The sequence below is a fragment of the Accipiter gentilis genome, chromosome 7 (assembly GCF_929443795.1).
Source record: "Accipiter gentilis chromosome 7, bAccGen1.1, whole genome shotgun sequence".
NCBI classification, from domain to species: Eukaryota; Metazoa; Chordata; class Aves; order Accipitriformes; family Accipitridae; genus Astur; species Astur gentilis.
In genome coordinates, this window is record NC_064886.1 from 10890851 (window position 1) to 10912376 (window position 21526).

The 21526-nt window shown below is 46.8% G+C and overlaps 2 protein-coding genes across 5 annotated transcripts; both read right to left on the bottom strand.

The window, feature by feature from the left end:
* Positions 1-125: 125 nt before the first annotated feature.
* Positions 126-15527, bottom strand: GABPB2 (GA binding protein transcription factor subunit beta 2). Of its 4 annotated transcripts, XR_007506742.1 has the most exons (11): positions 15468-15527; positions 13647-13709; positions 13049-13389; positions 12037-12204; positions 11690-11884; positions 11154-11304; positions 7957-8070; positions 6382-6567; positions 4756-4889; positions 2902-3927; positions 126-2642 (listed from the first exon to the last, which is right to left on the bottom strand). XR_007506742.1 is itself a non-coding variant. In XM_049806122.1 (10 exons), exons 3-10 carry the CDS (start codon positions 13361-13363, stop codon positions 3640-3642), a joined length of 1350 nt encoding a protein of 449 aa, XP_049662079.1. In that variant the 5' UTR covers positions 13364-13389; positions 13647-13709; positions 15468-15527; the 3' UTR covers positions 126-3639. The 4 variants fall into 4 exon arrangements, 3 of the variants coding, with proteins under 3 accessions (XP_049662079.1, XP_049662077.1, XP_049662078.1); XM_049806122.1 differs by having other exon boundaries at positions 126-3927; positions 13250-13389; XM_049806120.1 differs by having other exon boundaries at positions 126-3927.
* A 947-nt stretch (positions 15528-16474) lies between these two features.
* On the bottom strand, positions 16475-20406 carry MLLT11 (MLLT11 transcription factor 7 cofactor). The gene is made up of 2 exons (XM_049806667.1): positions 19976-20406; positions 16475-18314 (listed from the first exon to the last, which is right to left on the bottom strand). The coding sequence occupies exon 2, from the start codon at positions 18305-18307 to the stop codon at positions 18038-18040; it is 270 nt and encodes an 89-aa protein (XP_049662624.1). The 5' UTR covers positions 18308-18314; positions 19976-20406; the 3' UTR covers positions 16475-18037.
* Positions 20407-21526: the final 1120 nt, after the last annotated feature.

A 21526-nucleotide genomic window follows, 5' to 3' on the forward strand; every position in this document is an offset into this window, starting at 1 on the left:
GACAGTGGCACATGGGACACATGAAGGGGCTGGCAAGGTGGTGCCTTTGGGGGGCTGGACTGACACCAGGAGTGAAGCAAGCTGCTCACTGAGGGCATGGTATTTTATTAAGAAACATAGTACACACACACAAGTATAAATGTTGAAATGTCTGCATTTCCAAACCTTTACCCTCAGCAGAAAAGGGGTCCCAAGCACTTGGTTCCTCATCGCAGCACTAACCAGGTCTGCAAGGGACCTGCCACAGTGAAGTGGCCATTTCTTCTGCAATAAATACCCCGGCACTGTGCCTGGCACGGGGGAAAACAATCTGATAAAGGCAAGATTAAAGAAATAATCAGATTTGGCACCAAGAACCACCCCACAGGTGGTGGGTCGGGGTGGAAGGGGAGTACGGACCGGGAAGGCCCCAGCCAAGGTCTCTGGGGGACCTGCACCCCACTCAGCTTAACTCCCAGGGTTTGCTATTTGCCTTCACAGTTGTCTGGAAAGGATTTAGCTCACGTTTCCGTGACCTCCTCCGCTCATCCCCACCGGATTTACAACGCCCTGTTTCCGATTTAGGATAAAGGGAACTGTTTAGAGCTGGTTACTGCAAACAAGGGGCAAACAGACCTCTAATCAAACCTAAACTGGTTCAGTTAGTGCCACGCCACCTCCTCCACCGAGGAGAAACAACCCACGTTTGTTTTAAGACTGCAACTTCTGCATTGGCGTCTCTGGGAAAGGAGCCGGGATTCTCCCACCCGCAGAAGCACGCAGGCGAGCGCTGGTGCGATCCCAAGCTCGCAGCAGAGGGGAAGTCAGGCTGGAGGTGTGGGTGGAGGGGAGCTGGGCTGCTCTGCCTCGATAAGAACGCGGCTGTTGAAAGCAAATGGGTTTGTTTAGCCTTTAACCTCTTCGAATCCTGCGCTGGCCGGTGAAAGTGGCCTGAGGATGGCAAAGGTGTGGGTGAGAAAAGCCCTGACGCAGCAGAGTCCGGCCCAGACTCCAGTGGGAGGTTATTTACACGCTTCAGAACAGCCCTATGCTGCCACAGCTGACTACACACTGACCAGAAAACTGCTGGTCTTGGCTTAAAAAGCTCCAAATCCTTTCTGTGGAAGAGCGAAGGCTGCAACAGGGTTTAAATTCTTTCTAATCGCTGGGCAGACATCAAATTCTCCTCATCTTTGTTCAGACCCCGTACACAAGTACTTCTAAAAATAAAATTAACGTGTGATTTCAGCCCCCCACAAGGCAAAACAGTAAGAACACTGTCAGCTTTATTTGTTCCAACTCTGTAAACCAAATCCAGTTACCGTGAGTGTCACGGACTTTTTTTTTCTTTTCCTCCTCTTCTGAAGGGGAAGTTTGTTTCCCAGCTGAAGGGACTTTTTGGCAAAACCGACCCTTTTCAGGAGAAGGATGGAAATAACTGAGAATCGCAGTGCTGTCGAAGGCACAATGCAGTGTTTATATACGCTACAGCTGCTGAGCTGTTCAAATTTACAAATAATAAGCACAAATTTCAGCCAAAATGTAAAAGCCAAAATTGAGTGTCCCTTTACATCCGTAAATGCTTCTGGGTTATTAGAAGAATCTGCCTGGATTTACTTTAATACTGCCTCGAACCCTCCGACGCAGATTTTTTAGTTCAAACAGACCCAAACCATCAATTGTTCTGAGGAACAAAAGAAAATAATGCATGCTTGAAGTCCATGAGGAAATACCAAAGTAATCAACAGCCAGGACCCAAGTCTCTCCAAACATTTGTTCATAAAAAATAATTATTAAAGCCTTCTTCAAAACATCTTTTGGAAAAAGATAAAAAAGTCTTATTTATAAATATAGCTACACTGGTTATAAATAAATGCACTTAGATTCTCGAAATTCAGCAAGTCTCATGAAGCCTTTACAACAGTCACATAAACCTTCCTCTCCTACCACTGGCTGGTGAACCCAACCAGTGAAACACTGTGAAACACTGCTGAAGAGGGGATTTCGGCAGATCCCGCCTTCCTTTCAGGTCCAACCACAAGGAACTGACTGATTTTAGTATGAAAAGCAGTTTCCTCTTGGGGTGAGGGATTCCTTTGGAGCCATGACCTCACATTCATACCTTTATGAACTTGTTAGTCCGTATTACATCTCTGATGTCACAATATGGGCTGATCTATCAGCAAAGAAACATTAACAAAGGCAGTACCTGAACCAAGAGAAAAACGCATTATGCAGACATGCTTGGAAATAACACAGAAAAATACAATGCAAGGACCATGAAATCGAATTGTTACCTTGAATCCTGCCAATCGTTACAAAACTAGGGCAAAAAAAACCCCAACAAACCCTAAATCAGTGAACTACTGGCCAAAAGAGCTAGGGATTATCTGGCAGGAAGACATTCTCAGGGAGCAGCCCAGCTGCTAGGGTCTCAGACCTGCAAGTCACTCCTCGCCCTTAAAACCTTTTCACAGCCGACAGCACAGCTTGCGTGATGGTGTTTTTCTAATCTTCACTTGTTTATGGTATTTTTCTAAACTTCCCGTGATAATCTTTCACTATTGAGCTCCACGCAATTACTCAGGGTGCTTCCAATCAGTTCCCTGCTGTCTTGAAACCCACAATCCACCGTACTAAACAGATCCCTGCACTTAACGGGCCTGCAGAGAGTAAAAAAAAAAAAAACAAACCATGAACATTTCAGTAACAAGATCAGCTGCTTCTTAAAAAAAGGTTTTAGTATCTTTAAAAATAAAAACTGTTTAGTAAAAAAAAAAAAAAGTGACATATATATCTCCAGAGACAACTCGACTCTCAAGCTGTCTTGCAGCAACCACCGTATGTATAGTTTTGCATATATAATCAAGTTAACGCTACTGTTCAGCACAGAAGTGTCAAATAGAACATTTGACTAAATACCATAAAACTGAGGAGGAATTTTTTGCAATCCCTCTGGATAGTTAAGGGGTCTGACAAAGACCTTCCCCAAATTGTTCCTGAAACACAGAGGGTGAAGCTGGTATTCCCTGATAGCGTGAAATGCTCCATCTGACAGACATTCAGCCTGGCCTTTGCTCTTGTATTGAAGGTTGCCTCGATCAAAGAGATTCATGGTTTTGCAAGAAAAAGAACGTAATTTGCTCTCTGGCTGAAAGGGGAAATCCCCTCCACACCTCTGAAGATTTTAAAGCAACACCCCAAGAGACGACTTTTTCTGAAGGTCCAGATCCAGTCACTCGACTTCGCCAAAGGGAGCGAACACCTCAGGTTATTGCAGAAAGTCTGTTTTCAGTGCTGTAACTTCCACGCAGCTGAGCGCTAATACCAGCTGCTTTGGCAATGAGGTATTTCTTTTCCACTCCCCAACAATGCAGGTATTGACATCACCAAATAAGCCGTTAGGTCACTCACTGGCTAAGATTTTGTTAAAAAGCTTCCAATCTCTCAAGATCAAGCTTTAAAAGCACCTTTTGGCACCACGCTGAAAGCAGAGTTACATTGCAAGTGGCTGGAGAAGCTTCTACCCCCAGCAACGGGGTGGCTTTGACAACAGCCCTCTGCTCCAACACCACTTGCCAACAGCACCTTATTTAACACACAAAAAAAAAAAAAAAAAAAAGTTATTTTCCCATACAAAACCCAGTCAATCAGCAAGGATTAGGAGGTTACAGTCTCCACAATTGTATCGGTTGGCTGATCTGTTTCTAGCATGGCCAGCACGGATTCCTTGATGTCCTCCGAGGTTACCACAAGCGGGTCAACCTCAGCAACCTCTTCGAGCACTGTCACCTCCACTCCATTGGGCTGCTGCCTCACCATGGCTGCCAGCTTCAGCCGGTACTCCTCCGCCTCTTGCTCTTTCTTCATGAGCTGGCTGCGATATTCCTGAGCCTTCCGGTTCGCCTCTTGCAACTGCTGCTGTAGCACTTCCTTTTCAACACTGTCCTACAGAAAACAAAGTTGAGAGAGCCCACAATGGAGGCCCAACCTGTGGCATGAAGGCAACGGGGTGTGCAAGCACTCCAACAGTTACGAGTCAGAAAAGCAAAATGCTCTTAGGCAGTGCTAGAAATGTGCTTGGGTCAAGTTCTGTTCAACTGGTTTGCTTGTCACACACTACCAGAGGCAACTGGGACACGGGGAGGCACAAACTGGCTGGTAGGTATCCCCACAGCATGCAGGGAGGTGGGCTGGGAAGTTATGCATGATCTCACCGTCATGAATTTCAAAGGTTGGAAGCAGGTGTAACCAAGATGCAAGAAAAATAAAGAGCTATTAGTGCTGAAAAGTTGAGAGGCAATCAAGAAGAACGTTCTTCCTCCCCAACAGAGAGTGATGGGAGAGTCATTCCTGCTGCTTTGTGAAGAGCTGAGGCTTGGCTTACACCCAGCCTGCATGTTCTGCTTCTACAGGAAATCCTAAATAATCTCAGTAAACAACCACGACTAATCTAAAAACCCTGAGCTACACCTTCAGCACAGGCAAAACAGCCACAAGTGATTTAGCTGGCTCTCTTCCTCCTACCGATATTCAACTGAGCACCGCTCCTTTCAACCTCTCGCCTGTTCACTGCTAACACAGGAGCATGCGCGGGAAGAGCAGGGAACCTCTGAGCAGAGTTTGTTACAGAGACATCCCCAGACTCAGCTGAGCAGGGCACAGCTCATTTCTATTCTGAGATGGCTTTGGCAGACCGGGAGCCCAACATCCTCAACACGGCAGAGAAACATGCAGGAGACAAGAGCAATCGAAGTTACAAGCTGCAGTATCTACCTTGTCTTCCTTTGAGTCATCTGTATTTTGTTCTACTTTTTGCTTCTTAGCCAGTGGCTTTTCTTCATCTTCTGCGTCACCTTTGTCTTCAAGAACAGTCTCTTCTGCAACCTGACCAGCAGGTACAGTTAAAACTGAAAAATTAAAAGGTGACAAATTATACAGTGCGAGACGTGCTTTTGCACAGATGTTTCCTAAAAGACTTCTCTGAAGTCAGTGCATCAGAGTGGTTCTGCAGAAAAAGAGGAGACCTGCTGATCAGCAATGCTGAAGTCTTCCCAGAAAGGAAAGAAATTCTGGACCGGGTTTCCAGTTTTCTCTACTCAGGCCTCTGAAATACCTGAATATGTCACCACAACAGGGCTGACAGAAACTGAAATCAAAGATTTCCATCTTAGAGAACGTGTGAGGTAAAAACTACCATTCCAATGCCTCAGTAATGCAGTTAATAGCTGGGACAGACTAAGCAAGAGGAATAGAAAGCTCTTCTCGAAAATTCCCAGTACACAGTCCCACTGGCTAAGCTCTGAATCAGCTTTAAGCGCATGCAAGAGCTGCAAATACTCCAGAGAACAAACACATTTTAAATCTGCAAACATGGGTTTTCACTTTGGGAAGCCAGTAGCAAGAATTCGTCCAGCCAAGGAGAAAGGCACCACGTGAGTTACTGAAGGTAGCACTACCTGAACAGTTCTCCCTTTGTCTTACTTAGACTCAGAACAGGTTACAAGCCAGGAATTATTTGTAGTAATTTGGCAAATAATTCTGAATAATTAACAGCTTTAGAAAATTGCTTTTCACTCATGAAGTCTGTAAACAGACACATCTGATGTAACCCATCTCACATTGTAGCACTGTATGCATGTTACAGGAGAGCTGCTCTGCTTCCTAATCCTCTTTTTCTGCACCAACATTAATCCAAATAACTGAGTATCCCTAGGACATGCTAAAAGAATTGTCGGTAGTGGACAAGGCTGATGAATTACATCCCTTGAGGAAACAAAAATTCACTGTAAGAGCACACTGGAGCTCTGCCATCCTTTACTGAACACAATTTACATTTGCCTTGTAAAATTGATAAGATTATATCACCCTAGGCAATATAACCAGAGTTATGGGAAGAAAAGGTATATTTAAGCTGATATTAATGGCCTAACACTAAGTTTTACAAGAACAATGGAATGATTGCTAAAGGTAACAGGTTGCAGTTTCATCAACTGCATGATTTACTCCCAGACCAGGAAGTTCACCACAAGATAAAGGAATTGTCTTTGCCCAGCTGCCAAAGAGAACAGCTAACTCGGCATTTCTCCTCCTGCAACATTCTACTAAAGGTGTTTGGTCTTAATGCAAAGACCAAAATATTAAAGCATAGCAGTGTGAATGTGTACTAAGCTACAAATGAGTTGCTGGCAAGCTTTACCACTGACGTAAGTCTCACAGACATTTTAACCCCTCCTGGGGCCCAGCAGTCAGGCACGGATCTGTTACATCACAGCACCAACAAGCCACATCACACCAGCCGCCAGCCTTGCGGGGCTTGACAGGGTTCACAGGCAGCAGTTTCTTTTTTCTCTTTTTGAAGTTAATCCTCAGAGCTGCCTTCTGAGTTCAGCTCCTTCTTACCTTGCTGTCCATCTTGCATGGTTAGGATGAAGGGCTGGCTGAGGCCACTGGTGGGGATGGCCGTTTGCAGGCTGCTCAGTGGAACTCCATCTGTTACAATGGCAATGACGCGCTGCCCTCCGCTGCCAACCACTTGTTGTATGGCAGAATCGACAGAATTTGCTTCCACTACTTCCTCCGTCTTACCTTGAGAAATAAAGTAAGTGCCAAAAAAAAGTCAGCATTTCCTTCTCTCTTCCTTGAATAGAAACTGAAGTCTAGTGAAAAAGCTCAAGCACGCAGCTTGAGACTCCTGGGATGCCTGCTTATGAAAATAAAATAAAATAAAATAAAATAACATCGGGAAATACAGTAAGTCTTGGTAGGGGAACAGAAAATAAAATCCACTACACTTTAGCAAAACAAGTCTTCTAGAGTAAAACCAGCATTTTTTGTGTTAATTAATAAGTACTAGCATCCAAGCATATTAAACTAAAAGGCCTGGAGCTGGAGGCAGCTGTTAAGCAGACCTGGCTCTGCAAAGCTTCCTTCCACAACCCTTCCCCCAGCTCTAATGAAGACAAACCACACACAAAAAAAACTCTTCATGCCTCAAGAGCCCTGTCCGCACGAGCATGGCCAAACAACCATGAGGAGGCTATTTGGTTTGGCTGGATGACCACGGACTGGTTCAACTCCTTAGGACACTTCTTGTGTAACTTAACGGCTTGCACAAATAATCAGGATTGCAAACCCTCGGCTGCATCCTGCTCCCAGCATATGCTGCAAGCGCAGGAAACAGAGGGGATCTGACCTGTTATGTGCACTCTGGGTGCCAAAGAGGAAAACACTCAAGCACTGCAGGTCAAGGAATCAGTGATGTGGCACCAGCAGCTTAAAGGAGTCAAATTGCTGATCTCTAGATTCTAGGAAAACATTTAGCTTTGGGGAAAATAAATGAATTCCAAGGTGAAAGGATTATATAAACTTTATCAAATTTTTAAATCTGAAGTTAATTAAAGGTCAAACATTACACTCCACAAACACACCATAAAAGATCATAAAAAAACCCAAACACAAAAAAAACGCCCAAACCTTTCCATAAGAAAAAGTTACCAGATCCTCAAGAGACTCAAAACATTTTTTTTGACTACCAACATTTTACAGCAAACTGGGGACAGAAAGCATTTCAGACAATTTCCTTCTTAAAAATATTTATCTACATTTATATATTAAAGTAAACTCATGTTCTGGAGTGTTGTTTTTTTGTTGTTGGGGTTTTTTTTCTTTTTTATATAACTGTGAAAGCACATCAAGAACAACGTACTGTAATGTCAGGGTCAGACATGCTGGTTAATAAAAATTAAGTTACTTCTATTGGTAACCGTTGCTGCTTTTTTCATTAAGTTTGAACTGGGATTAAATAAATAAAGAAATAAACAAAATGAACCCACAGCTTCACGAATATTTATTGTCATCTCTTCTTTACCATGAAAGGCAAATTCACTTCCACGTCTTAAATCTCCTCCACTTGCCTGGCAAGATACTCGCTAGAACTACACAAATTTGAATTGGTATCTGACCCGTTTCCCCTACCTGTGTCTCTGTTTGAGTTGGAAAGTGGTGCTGATACTTCAGCGAGGGCTGCAAGTGTGGCAAGCACAGAGGTTGTCGAATTGGAAAACTGCACTGTAGAGACATGCGAGTCACCTGTTTGGGAAAGATGAGGGCAAACTGAAGGATTGTCAGAATCTGCTGTATCTAAACAACAAATAAAGCACTCAGAATGCAACAATTTTGTCATCTAAAGATCAAGACATCAGGTATGAAGAATTTTCTGGGCTCCCACTGGTCAATGCAGAAAGGGAGGTGGTACATATCATTTTTCATGAGAGGTGCCCCTCCTACTGCTAACTGTAAAAGGGGCTTTGATACTACTTTAGGACAGACTGTACCCACTCTGCATATTTTATGATAATTTTAATCGAATTTAAAGCAAGTATTTAATTAATTTTTTTCTGAATTATGTAACAAAAAGAACAGCAAATGTGAACCGACTTGCTCCAGCTTTATTGTAAGAACTACAGAAAGGCAGGCTGTCTACCGGGCTAGTTGGCACGCAGAGCTTTGATCTGGAGACACACACAGCCTTTCGAGACACAGCTGCGCTGCCTGATCACACTCACAGACATGCTGGAGTCTGATTGCTGTAACGTTGCACAGAGAGGTTGCTACGCACGTAATTACTTGGCTTCACATTGTACTGCAACTTTCAAAATTGCAAAACCTAAAGAATATATTAAACACGTTGGCTATTATGAGTATATTACAACACCTAGGTCCTCCCTCAGTTGGGAAAGTACAGTCTTCAGAATTACTTCATGGACCAAGCGTTTCAGCACAAGTCAGTTAACAGAGACTTTTGCTCAAACACAGAAATTGGCTACGTGTATCACTTGATTTCAATGTACTGGGCATGCAGGTCCTTTCTTCCTCCCCTCTCAGGTTCAGTAACAGAAAGACCACAGTCACTGCAATGGTGTATTGATTTGAATGAGATAAACAAGTCTTCTTGGTTCCAAAAAACAATGTTTCTTCCTCCAATTGACCATAGTAATTCCTATTCAAAGGCAGACTTAGTAAGAATGGAACAGGAAATTAACTAAACGGGCGCAAACTCAGTGCATATAACCCACAATTCCTCTTAAAAAAAAAAAAAAAAAGATCCTGTACCTCATTGTCAGCGTAGATAAATAGATTATAAGCACACAAAGGGAAGTTCATCTAAAGTTCCCCTGCCTTAACCCCTGCAATCTATTTTCTCTTTCTCACTGGCTCCTGATTTTACAAAGGTTATCAAGGGACTTATTTTCAAAGAACGATACTTTCACAAAGCTGTAGGCTAGGCATATGAAAATGCCACAGGCCTAGTGACTGTTTTCAGCAGCTTTGTAACCAGATTTCCTCAGACCAGCTAAAGATATTTGTTCCCATTTAAAAACCTTTTCAATAACAAAAGACATAGTTAATTTTAAGAAGGGTAAGAAAAATTATCAGTCATAAGAGTTAAAGAAGAGATTTTTGTTGTAACGAAGGTGCAGTCGCTGATGCCCTCTTGTGGGAAATGAGCAAAAAATCTCCTGACATGGCCTAGAGCAGGAGACACGGGCTATTTTCACACTGACCAGCTACTGCCAATGCTTGAAGTGTCATGGGGGGAAAAACCCACTGTATTTTAGTCCAGTCACACGTGAACGATAAGCCATTGTCGTGTTGTGGCACTGAAAAAGGCAATTACATTGCAGGATAGACAAGGAGAGGTGCAGTGAGAGACGGGGATTTACAAGGCCAGTACCAAGAGCTCATCTGGAACGCTGCCTGCAGCCGCTCACCCACACACCGTGGATGGATTCAAGGGACTCAGGGCGACCAGCTTGCTTAGCCCAGCGAAACAAAGGCAGAGAGGGTACAGGGTTGATTTCCACATCAAAGGGATGGAGGCGATGGAAAAAGAAGAATGATTTCAACTAAAGGGCTGTATTTGCACCAGAAGGTCTAAACAGGCTGTGAATGTGTTTAAGCTGGAAATCAGAAGTTTTCTAACAGCTTTTCAGCATGGCATTGGTCTCTGTGACTCCTACCTGGTTTCCAGGCAAAGCCAGATCCATCTGCAGAGAGTGACACTCACTGATCATGGCCAGAGCGTCATCCAGGATACAAAAATCCCAAGTTTTATGCCCCTTTGAGTTTGTGGAATATCCTTGACTGAAGATGTTCTGCGCCAGCCACACTGCATTTTCCTCATGGGTGGAAGAAGAACGCTTTGGGTCATTTCTCCCCTTCTAAATTAGGGTTTGTCAGTGCCTCAAAGCTACGAGCAGCCCTGAAAACTTTGAGAGCAAGTCTGTAGTGTTGTTGAAGTTGCTGTGGCCCGGCATAGGCAGAGAGGCCTGGGTGGGACTGCAGAACATCAGTATCTGGGATTTTAAAAGCACTCTCTAGCCAATAAGCAAACATTCACGCATGTGAACAGTCCCACTAATGAAAGAATTACTCACATGCAGAAGTGTTTGCAGGATGAGGCCAAATAGCTTCACAAAACTTGTATTTAGTAGCCTCCTTCAGACTGAAAAGAAACAATGGTTTGGATTTCCCCAAATACAGAAAATTAACTTCAAGAGTTATGAAAATTGGAATTACACAAAAAGAATTCACCCTCAGCCTTAAGTTAAAAGTGTTTCCCCCATGAAAATAAGACTCATCGAACAATGAGGAACCTAATTATTTCCATGTAATAAGTGGGACAGAAGAAATAAGGAGTAATCTACATATCCAATAGACCTGCTTATTCTGCAGTTTCCTTACTCAACATTTATATATAGCAAAACATTCACTCAACTCTTGTAGCCAGTAAAGAACAAAGCAAACTGTTCCCCAACCGCTCTGCAGTGCTCAGGATTTGGCACAGGCAATAACTCTCATTATTCTTCTGTTGCAATCAGCCAAATCAATTTTCTCAAGTTCTGTTGCTTGTAACAGACCTGGAGCAGCCCCACAGCTGAGCTCAGCAGAGCTTTGCCACTCACAGTGGAACCACCTTTATTTACATCAGCTAGAAAACTGCTTTGTTACCTTTGACAGCAAAAATATTCTGGGGCAGGAAGCAGTAGTTGGGTGTGTTTGGCTACATTTCACCACTTTTCCTCTACTAAATGACCATCTGCCCTCTACTGGTAAGCAGTCTTAGGAGATTTTTTCAAGACTTTGCCATTCAAGGTCACTTAAAACCTTACCTGAGGTTGTTTTGGTGTTTGCTGAAGAGACGAGACTACTGAGATTGAGAACTTCCCCTGGCGTAAGAATAAATGGTGAGGTGAGAGTCACAGTGTTGGTGATGGGATTTGTTCTCTCTGGATGAGTATTTACCTGGTTCTGCATTGCTTCCTAGGAAAGAGTGGGGTTGGGCATACATTCGTCATGCTTTCTATGGTAAGCAATGGTATTTAGCATCCTTGAAACATCTGAGAGACAGATTATTTCTCTCTGCGATACATCAGAGACACCAGTGCAAAAGCTGTGACAAAACGGCCACCTAAACTTGGCAACTTGCACTACGACCGCACAAGATCTGTGGCAGTAAACCCTATCACCGAGTCCTAACAGCACAGACTGATGTAGAAATAAAACAAACCTCATCCACCTCCATATTTCTGGTTCTCTCTGCAAACAGAGAACGATCCCATCAGACACAACAGGATCCCTCTCACTCTAGCATAGATACAGTTGTAGGCCAGAGAATTACCAATAAGTTTCTCCCTCCTCAACCTACCTGTAGCATTACCAGAGTCTCTGGATTGTTCTTGTCCAAAGCAATATCAAAAGCGGATTTATCAAACTTGCTGAAAGCATGGACATCAGCCCCGTATTTGAGGAGCAGCTCTACGACATCTCGGTGGTTGTGCTCTGTTGCCCAGTGCAAAGCAGTCATTTTCAGCATGTCCTTGGCATTTACGTCAGCCCCGTTCTAAAAGAAATAAGCGTTACTTGTCTGCGCGCTGTCTCCTCTCAATGTCTTAAAGGTAGTGCCTGCGCTAGCATTTGAACAGGGACATCAACACTGAACTCCAAGGGTAATTTATACCAGCCTTAAAGTGATACTTAATTTGCTATACTTACCCTAATTAGCAGTTCTACAATATGAGTGTGTCCATCAGCTGCAGCCATATGTAGTGGTGTCCGGTCCACTTTTGTTCGGGCATCTCTGCTAACACCAGCTCGAAGCAGCACTTCTGCTGTTGAATAGTGGCCATACTGGGCAGCGAGGTGAAGAGGCGACGTCCCAAGCTGTGTGTTAATTTAGAAGAGTTACTGTCTGTACACAGCAAGAGACAACAGGCACAGTAATCACCACGCATATATCCAGCAGTAATTAAAATGACAAAGCTTCTGGAATAAATTAATTTTTTTTCTCCACTTAGAAATAGGGGGCTGCACATCCAATAATTTTCCCAGCAAACCTCAGATTTTCTAGGGATCTTTACATCATCTGGTAACTTGAAGATCAAACATGCTTTTAGTTTCTCCACTGTGCTGCCCCTTCATCACTGAGCCTCTTTTCCAAACCACAGCAGGACACCTCTGCCATTTCAATATCATGACAGATAATCTCACCACTGGTCAGAAAAGGGCAGTATTACAATATTACTAGGCTCTGCTACCTCTTGATACAGTTAATTCCTTCATCTCGCAAAGTCATGAATGAACACATCGGTAAGTTAGGAAATGATGACAACTGGTGATGGAAAATGGCTACCAATGACTTGTTTGTTCCTTGTTTATCCAACTGTTATTCTTCAGTTTCATTAAAGCTTTTATTTCCTTTCCAACCCGGGATGGGCTGGTTTGTTTTCAGGGTTTTAAGGAAACAAAAAAAAACACCCCAAAGATGAGTTTCTTGACTGAGAAAATTTAAACAATTAAATAAAGCATCCTTAAAAGAACTTCCTATTACTGACAGGTTTAACAGTTCTTCTAATTTGACTCGACTCATCATTCATCTCAGCTGTTGGGAACTGAACATCTTAAAGCATCAAACCCTACATACACTGCTGGCCGGGGCAGCATGGCACTTGTGATTTAGCTCTCATGCATTAGGCAGAGATCAATCTTTACACAAACATCAACTCACCTTTGCCTGAGGAAAGCCTTGGGTTTTAAAGTGCTTTATCTGGAATCTGCTCTGCCACAGAAATCCAGAGAGGCATTTTCTGTCAATCCACACTCTGGTTTTACTGCTCCAATTTCCATTTGTATCCTTTAGGTTCAGCCCTAAAGAGTGCACAGGCAACCCGTTTCGCACAGAAAACCAACGTCTATTGCCCCGACGTACCCAGTCAGTGGTGAAGGGAGCACCGCTTGCCATCAGCTTTCGCACTTCGTCATCTTCGCCTTTGCGAGCTGCTTCTAGCAACCTCTTCCCTAGGTCCACTAAGGACATCTTCATACATGGGAACAAGTATTTGCTGAAAGCTGCTTTAAAAGCAAGAAAAACAAACAGACAAAAAGCAGTGAGGCAGAGACATTTTAAAAGTGCTGTACAACTACAGCCCATCTGAACACACCATCTTCCCATACAGAACTAGACCCAACACAATCAATAAACAGGCATAAATATTTATCGTGTTTTTCAGTTCCATGCCCTGAAACATTAAGAGAAGGCAGCACACGGGTTCAGCAAACAGGTCAGTCACCACAAGCCTCCAGAGCTCCTGCAAAATCCCGCTTACCTTAACAGCGCCTTGCACGGACACAAAGACTTGCCCATGTGGATCCAGTTCCAAGAGCAGAACCTGTAAATGCAACGGCAAAGCTGTTCACAACATCATTTTGATTTTTAAAGCACTTTAAGAACATGATTTAATCTCTGAGACACTCTCTCTGACCCCAGCTCTAGCAACTAAGCATGGCGGAACTATCCCTGTTCTTTGCTGGTAGAGGATAAAACAAACCTTGGTAACTTCAGTGTCTTGTTCAAGGTCATAAAAGGAGCAGAACCCAGAAGCTGTGCTCAATGTACTTGACAACAGTGTCTCTATTCCAAGCTACACAAAGCATAGCATAATTACGGCAATAGTGAACTATAGCATTTTTCTCAACGATAGGGTTACGCTGGTAGGCCAGTCCTATCAAAGCCTGACTTTAAGTCTATCCATTAACTCATGTAGACTGTTCATTAAGTGGCTACAAACAAACTTCTGTGCAAATGGGCACTCTGCCACCCAGCAGAACAGTGACTCCAACAGCACTGAGGCCCTCGACTGATTTTTTTCCTTCAATTACAGTTCTATGAAATAGTTGGAAAGCTCTATTTCCTTCTTATTCTTTCAAGAGAAACATCCCACCCTCTCCTCAGTGACCAACAGAACTGGCTACGAGTAGCACAAGCCCTTTAAAGTAAAGCCAAACAGCAAACCTCAGCAGGACACACTGCCCACATCATCTTCCTCCACAAAGACATCTCACTTTATAAAACTATTTTGCACATGTAGCTTTTTCCGAGCATGCAGTTAGTTATGTGCAACACCTGAAGCTTGGAAGTCAAGAGCCCAGAGCAGTTACTCAGAGTTTATGCTGCAATCAGGACCTCTGATGCATTTACAATGCATGTGTGTGACTACCACAACCCTTCTGCCCTTCAGGACTTCCCAGTTTGGGGTTTTTTTCCCCTTTCTCACTTCTTGTAGGACAGAGAATATTTCTTAAATGTTCATTCTCATCGCCCACGTTGAAAACACTTGCATGTTTTCTGGGCATGAGTAGTTGCACTGAACTCTGCGTTCACAAAGTTAACCACCAGCTTACATATTTGCAAGGCTGGAGTTCACCACTCCGTGTGCATTTGCAAAAGAAAGGAGAAGCTGGGCCATTAACAAAAAACATTAGTTTCTCTGCTCATGTTAAACTGAACCTTTGACACTTATTATTTGGCGGCCTCTCCTTGCATTCCTGCTCTCTTCCCAGCTGCATGCTTTCAGGGAGGATTTAAGTCTGAGGCTCCTTTTTTTTTTTTTTTTTTTTTTTTTTTTAAAAGTTATTTACAGCATTCGCAGCTTGGATTACTATTGACAAACTCCTCCACCTCACCTTCGCCGCATTTCAGAAGTAAAAGCGAAGAGCACGCTTCTCAAAAACCTCAACCCCTCCCATGAGCAGCCGGTGGGGGTGCCAGCTCTGCAGACATGCCTCAAGACACCCCCACCCCAAAAAAACCCTCCCGAGCCCCCCTCCTTGTAGCATATAGGAGCCCATTTCCCCTCCCCAGTCGAGGACCCCCCCACGGCTCCCCCGGGGCAGGGACCCCCCTTCCCGCGCCAGGACTCGCCTCAGGGACACCCCCCTCCCTCTTGCTCCCTCCCCCGTGCCGCCCCCATATTGACACCCAACGGGACCCCCAAAACAGCCTGCTCCCATCTCCTCCAAATCGGCCCCCGGCAGTGCTCCCTCACAGGGGTCCCCCCCTCCTCAGACCCTCAAGACCGCCCAACACAGGGGTCCCCCTTCACCCCCCCCCCCCCCCCAACCCCTTCCCACGCCCCGACCCCACTCACGCGGCGGCTCGGGCCCCCCCCCAGATCACGCCGCTGTTCCCGACGCGCGGCACCGCCCCCGCCGATCTCGCCCGCCCCCGCCTCCGCCCCCCCCCCCTTCGCGGCTGTTCCCGCCCCTCCCGCCGCGGCCACACAAAATGGCCGACCCGGAAGCAACTCTGGGAGGCGGCCGCGGAAGGATACTACCACAGTAACAAAAGAGTCCCTCGCCGCTGTCGGCGGAGGAAAGGTGGCTTAGACTTCCCCACGCTTGGTCGCAGAGGGTACGAGGCGGCATTAGGGAATTTCTCCTTCTTTTCCCCAGCTCTCTGCCCGCCCAGGGGCCTGGAAGAGGGCGGCGAGCAACGGGGGAGCCCTTAAAAGGGAGTATTTTCTCTAGCGGAAGGATAAACCGAGACGACTGATACTAAGAGCGATGCGTGTGATGTGCCCCTGTAGTTAGTTCCGGCAGAGGCGTTTAGGCGCCAACTATGAAAGGGCGGTGGCAGCTGCCTGAGGCAGGGTGGTTGGTTTTCGTGGCTTGTAGGGGCTTTGGTCCTTCGATATGTCTTGTGTCTATAAGTACATGTATATGGGTACAGTCTGTGTGTCTCTGTCTCCTCTGAGTGCCTTCTTGTCTAAGAGCGGGCTTCCCTCAAGAAAGGGTGCCCAAGTCCTTATGTGGTGCGTTGCCCACTTAGGTACCCCTAATGTGTTCCAAATGCCTGTTTTGGGGTAAATGTGAAACCCTGGGGCCTCTTTCCTCTCTGGGGCTCCTCTAAGGCGTTTTTCTGTGGGGCTTGGAAAAGCTTAATTTTAAATAATACCCTTAATGTTCTTAGAATAATCCCTTAGGTTTAGTTCTTCCACACTTAAACTCTCTGCAGTGTTTGCAAAGACACATGGGTACGTGTTCTCACGTCAGTTCTCAGGTCACCGTAGAAAGATTTAAAACAATTTAATGGCACATTACAGGAAGAATTTGATGCTAGTCTACATGGATTTTTTTAAGTGTCCACAGGAATGAGTATGTTTTTAAATAATTTTATTTAAAGCTTCATAATAAATACTTCTGTGGGTTTTCCCAGCTGGGAACACAGAAATCAAACAGCTCTGCATAGGAAAGTTTACATTTTTCACCTCTGGTTTTACGTTGGTAGTTCAAAGTCAGCAGGCTGGGTCATTTCTGAAGATTACAGGAGAGCTGTGCTCCCTTTTCATAATGGAGTGCAGATTTTCCCAATATTTGCCTCTTTTTGGGGGCACCTTTTAAGTGCTGCCTCAGCCTCCCCCCAGCCACGTACCCCCTCCAACTCTTAGGACAGTTTTGGGATGTTCCATATCACCCCAATCAAACCCCAAAAAAGCACGTTCAAGAAGACAAACCAGTCATGTTCACTCTCCCAGAAAAAAAACATGGGGAAAAAAATGTTTAAAAGCCAAAAATGATTCAGGGTTGGGGGTTTTTCCTCCCCATTTTGAGATGATGCTCAGAAATAAACCTCAGCCTGTGGAGAGCGCAGGTGAAAACCTCTTCGAGGAAAATGCAAGGCTTCCACTTGAGTGAATGCAGCAGTTTGTTTGTTTGTTTTGTTATATTTAAAGGAGTTGACTAATTGAGTGGGGAACCAGAAATGTTTTCATTTCGGGGTAAGATCAAACTAAATTCTCCATCTTATCTTTCAGCTCAGCCCCCGTTACCCATATAGACCCCACGATGTATCCAGCTTCTGTCCCAGTTGGGAGTTACACATGGGATAAAGCACGTAAGGGATAAAAAAGGGAGAGAAAAATCAAATTTTGGGCAGTGAACATCCAGCCTTGACCCCATCAAGAAAGGTCGGAACATTTCCATGTGTATTTACCCTCCTGGCCATCATTTCTCCTGCTTGGGCTCAAGCCACAAGGCTCAAAGAGACTATTTCTTTCAAGAAAGTGGTTTGTGCTCCTGTCCCAGGCACATCCCTGCCACTTCCACCTTGCATTCCCAAGGGGAAGGTTAAGGAGCAAAGCGGCTTTTGGAGAAACTGGGCCAGAGGAGCACAGAGGGTCTCTGTGTCCCTGGGAGAGGAGCAGGGACGATGCTGTCTGCAAAGCAAAGACGATTCCCATCAGTTCTGCGCTGTTCCCTTTGCACAAATGAGTTTCTTAAAAAAGCACACAAGAAATGAGCTCAAATGCTTGTCCTAGAGCATGGGGATGCCCACGGTCACACAGCCATAGGGTGCGGGGTGGTAGCAGAAACCCCCCCAGCATCTCCCACACCCACTGGCATGTGGACCTGGGGCAATGGGGTGGCTGTTTCTGCCCCCTCCCCTCATATTTCCACTGTTAACCCCTGCTTGCACCATCGTGGTGTTTCCAGCGCTACTGCAAGAAGGGAAGAAAAGAGGGGGAAGCTGGAGAGAGGTTGAAGCTTTGCAGGAAGCCCATCAGCATCAGGGCAAGGGTGAACTGCTGAGTTAATTAGTGATGCCAAAAACTGCCTGAAACACAAAAAACAACCTTCAAACTGACAACAAAGCCAAATCCTCACATGCCTAGCAGAGAAGGAGAGGGCAGGGGGGTGAGGAAGGCCAGAAGGGAAGGCTTCAAATTAGATCGAAATCTAACGAGCTAATGCTGGCAATAGGAGCTCTCCAGAAATTAAAGCTGTTGAACTGCAGCAGACTGTCCTCTTCTTTGGAGATGTCCTGGCTGACCTGATCCTGCTTGCCAGCGAGCTTGCCCAGCCCTCCTTTGGGTTTGTAGAGGGCCACGTCACTAAGCCCTAGCACCTCCAGCTCTGCCACGTCCAGCCGTGGGATCGGCATCCTCCAGTAGATGAAGGAGTCGTACTGGCTGCTGATGGTGTCCAGCATTTTCGGGCTGTGAAGGTGAAGGGGGAGAGGGGAGAGAAGAGGAGGAGAAGTGCTCTACCAAAGGCACAGGAGTTGCCCCAAAGCAGCCGAAACCCTCAGGCGTTGCTGTATTGGCCAAATTCTACAGGATACCCCCCCAAAAAACAATCAGTGGGGCAGGAGAACATGGTGTCATGGAGGTTTGACTACAGGGTGGGTCTAAATGCACACTTGAGCCCTACAACTAGTGTTATCCATGGCTGTGGTCACAGCCCTTCTCTGAGCTCTAATTTGGAGGGGTGTGCAATGGGAGTTGTCACCTCATGCCTCAGTTTCCCCATCCGCACAAAGGGGATCGTGGAAAGGAAGGCCAGGGTGGGGGCTAGCCCCTTCCCAACCACATCTCCCAACATCCATCCTGGGCACCTCGATGTCTGTGGGGTGGCATCAGTGGGGAGCAGAGACGGGCTGTCCCCCACATCCTGCTCTGCCTGGAGGGACAGGAACTGGGATCCAAATGAACCCTTTTCCCACCAAATCATGCAGAAGGGTCTCGCCCTTTCCCTGCGCCAAGCCCCCCATGGAGCGGGCAGTGAAGGGGTGTCCCTGCGCATCCCCCCACCACCCACCACCCACAGAGCCCACTGCATGGCACACTCCCTCCCCAGCCTGCATGGCATTGTATTGCCCCAGGGGACCACAACTGAACCCTCTAGAAAGGGCTAGAAGAAGCATCGCTCGGCATTGCCATCGCACCCCACCCACCCTGCTGGTGCCGGCTGTGTGCCCACCATCCTGCCGTGCCATGCCATCCTGCCATTCCATGCTGCTGTTCCATGCCGCAGAGCCCCTCCCGCAACCCCACCCGGATCCACGGAGAATTGGGAAAGAGCGGGAGGAGATGTGGTTCAGCTTTTTCTCCGGCACAGCACGGCCTGAGCTGAGTCACTGCCACGCTGACTTGCTTTTCCCTGGCAGAATTATGTCATTCACCTCTGCACATTTGGCAACAGAGGTGGGGAAAAAATAAAATCAACTGACTGACCCAAAATATCCTCCTTTCCCCACTGATTCCCCAGTTTTAAGTCCTGGGAATTGGAATCCTAAAGGATGATTCAGACATACCTTGAATCACACCCTCCCTCACTCCCCATCTGTGCGATGAGGGGTGACCAGCTGCTAAATTTAAGATTCCCGATGTAACTCAGAGGCTATGAAAGGCTCCTGTGTCACACCCCCCCCCCCCCGGGTAAAATGAGCCATGGTGCTTTGAAATAGCTTCCTCTCTGGGGATGTATCCCTGGGTATCTTTCTGCACAACAGCAGTGAGTTATTTAATGCTGATGGATGTTGCGGACAATGGATTTTAAAGCTTCAAAGGGGGGAAAAGGGAGTTTACTGACACGAAATAAAAAATTCAAATATCCAGAAAAGGCAATTGATGCGGGGAAAAAATACCCTCCTGCATTGCCTGTCACCCCCAAGAAAGAGCATGTCCCCTTGGATCGGTGTGGTCCGCTTGTCCCTTGGGGGCAAAAATACCTTAATCTGATTAATCCCTGCTGGTTGCTGTCCCCCCCCCCCCCCAAAATCCTGGGGTGCCAATGCCTCCCTCCACCCAAGTCTTTTCCAAAATAAAGCATCCTCTTGCTTCTCATCCCCCTCAGCCTGCATCCCACCATCCCTTACCTGTCGAGGATGGATGGATGGGCTCGATGCCGGCCAGGCTCTTTGTGCTGGGAAGCCGCGGGCGTCACTGCTTCGCTTTTGTCTGCTGGCGCGTCTGGGTCTGCAATGCAGCCCCTCGAAGCCGCCCGATGAATTCCCCTTCGTCGGGGGCGGGGGGGGGGGGGGGAGACGACGGGCAGATGAGTCAGCGGCTCCCACCCGCACCAGGGAGGGGGAGGACGGCCGACGTGGACGTGCAGGAGGGGATCCTGCGCACTGGACCCCCAAGATGGGGATATATTAAACCTACAGAGGATGGGAGATTTTCTGCAGTGGTTCCCGATTCACTCCTGAAGGCTGCAGCTCAAGATCTGGGGGGATAATGGATCATTTTCAGCCTCCGAGGAGCTGGCAAACATTTCTTTTTACCTGCAGGCAAAGAAATGGGGTGCTGCGGTACCCCCGAACTTTGGGCCGGAGGAGGACTCTTTGCAAATCAAGTGCAGGGAGGTTTGGTGCATAAAAACCCAGATAAGGGGGTTTTTTTGCGGCGCTGCTGAATCTGGAGGTGTTTGGTCCTGATGCTGCATGGCAAAAATATCTTGGCTTTGTGTTTGAAGCCAGATGTGGAGCTAGAAATAGGAGGGAGACACCCAAAGCCGACATCACTGCCAGGGCTGGGAGAAGGGCTGCTTTGAACCAAGGGATGGGGGGCACCTTGTGCAGCCCTGCTACCCCCTGCTTCCCGCCACAGCACCCGTGGGCACCGGGCCATGACCACAGCCCCTGTGCTGATGTGGTGTCAGAGGGATGGGGATCCCAAGCAGCAGGACAGCAAAGAAAACCCCAATCCAACCCCTCTGACCTGTGAATCTCCCTGCCCTGGCCACTGCTGAGCCCTGAAACACCCTTTTTTGGGGGGGCACAGGCCGGATCCACACACCTGAGAGGCTGAGAGCAGCCCTCGCCTTCCTCTCCCCTGGGCTTTGCCTGGGATCTACATTCCTTTGGGATTTAGGTTTTTTTTTCTCCTTTTTACTCTCCATTCCCTGTGTGCTGCTCTTTTCAGCTGGTGCCAAGTCCTTTTGCCAGTGCTCGGCTTTCAGCTGGGCTATTTCTGCCTCCTCCTCCTCCTCCTCCTCCTCTCCCTGCTGCTGCCATGAGCCAAGAGGATCCCATGTCCCCTGCTCCTAAATAGACCCGGTCTCAGCTCGGCCGCGCCAGTGCCTGGCGCGGGGAAAATGCCAACCAGAGGCCCAGCAAAGGATGCTGATCCCTCTGGGGGGGTCAAGCTGCTGTGGTTTTGGGGATCCCGAGACCATGGGGTGCGGCTTGGCTGGGCGGCCCTGTGGGGAGCTGGATGTGACCCATCCCCCTGCCCAGTCCCTTCACTTCGGGGTGTCACCTACTGAAAGGGGTGGCTCACGTGTGACAACCCAAACCTATGATGTCCCTCCCTGAGAGGAGAAGGGACTTGGGGCCAAATCCCATGGGTGAAGATGGGGGAGGTGGTGATGTGGGGTCCCTCTGCACCGCAGGGACCGAAATCTCTTCACTGCAGTGGCTTTGGGA

What these genes read in the sequence shown, in the direction of transcription:
- GABPB2 (XM_049806120.1), bottom strand. Translation starts at nt 13,363, where the DNA reads ATGAAGATGTCCTTAGTGGACCTAGGGAAGAGGTTGCTAGAAGCAGCT. An exon ending in AAACACCAAAACAACCTCAG is followed by an intron (nt 8,071 to 11,153) that starts GTAAGGTTTTAA and finishes TTTCCCAAACAG; the next exon opens with GTGACTCGCATGTCTCTACA. An exon ending in ATGACTCAAAGGAAGACAAG is followed by an intron (nt 3,928 to 4,755) that starts GTAGATACTGCA and finishes TGTTTTCTGTAG; the next exon opens with GACAGTGTTGAAAAGGAAGT.
- MLLT11 (XM_049806667.1), bottom strand. Translation starts at nt 18,307, where the DNA reads ATGCTGGACACCATCAGCAGCCAGTACGACTCCTTCATCTACTGGAGG.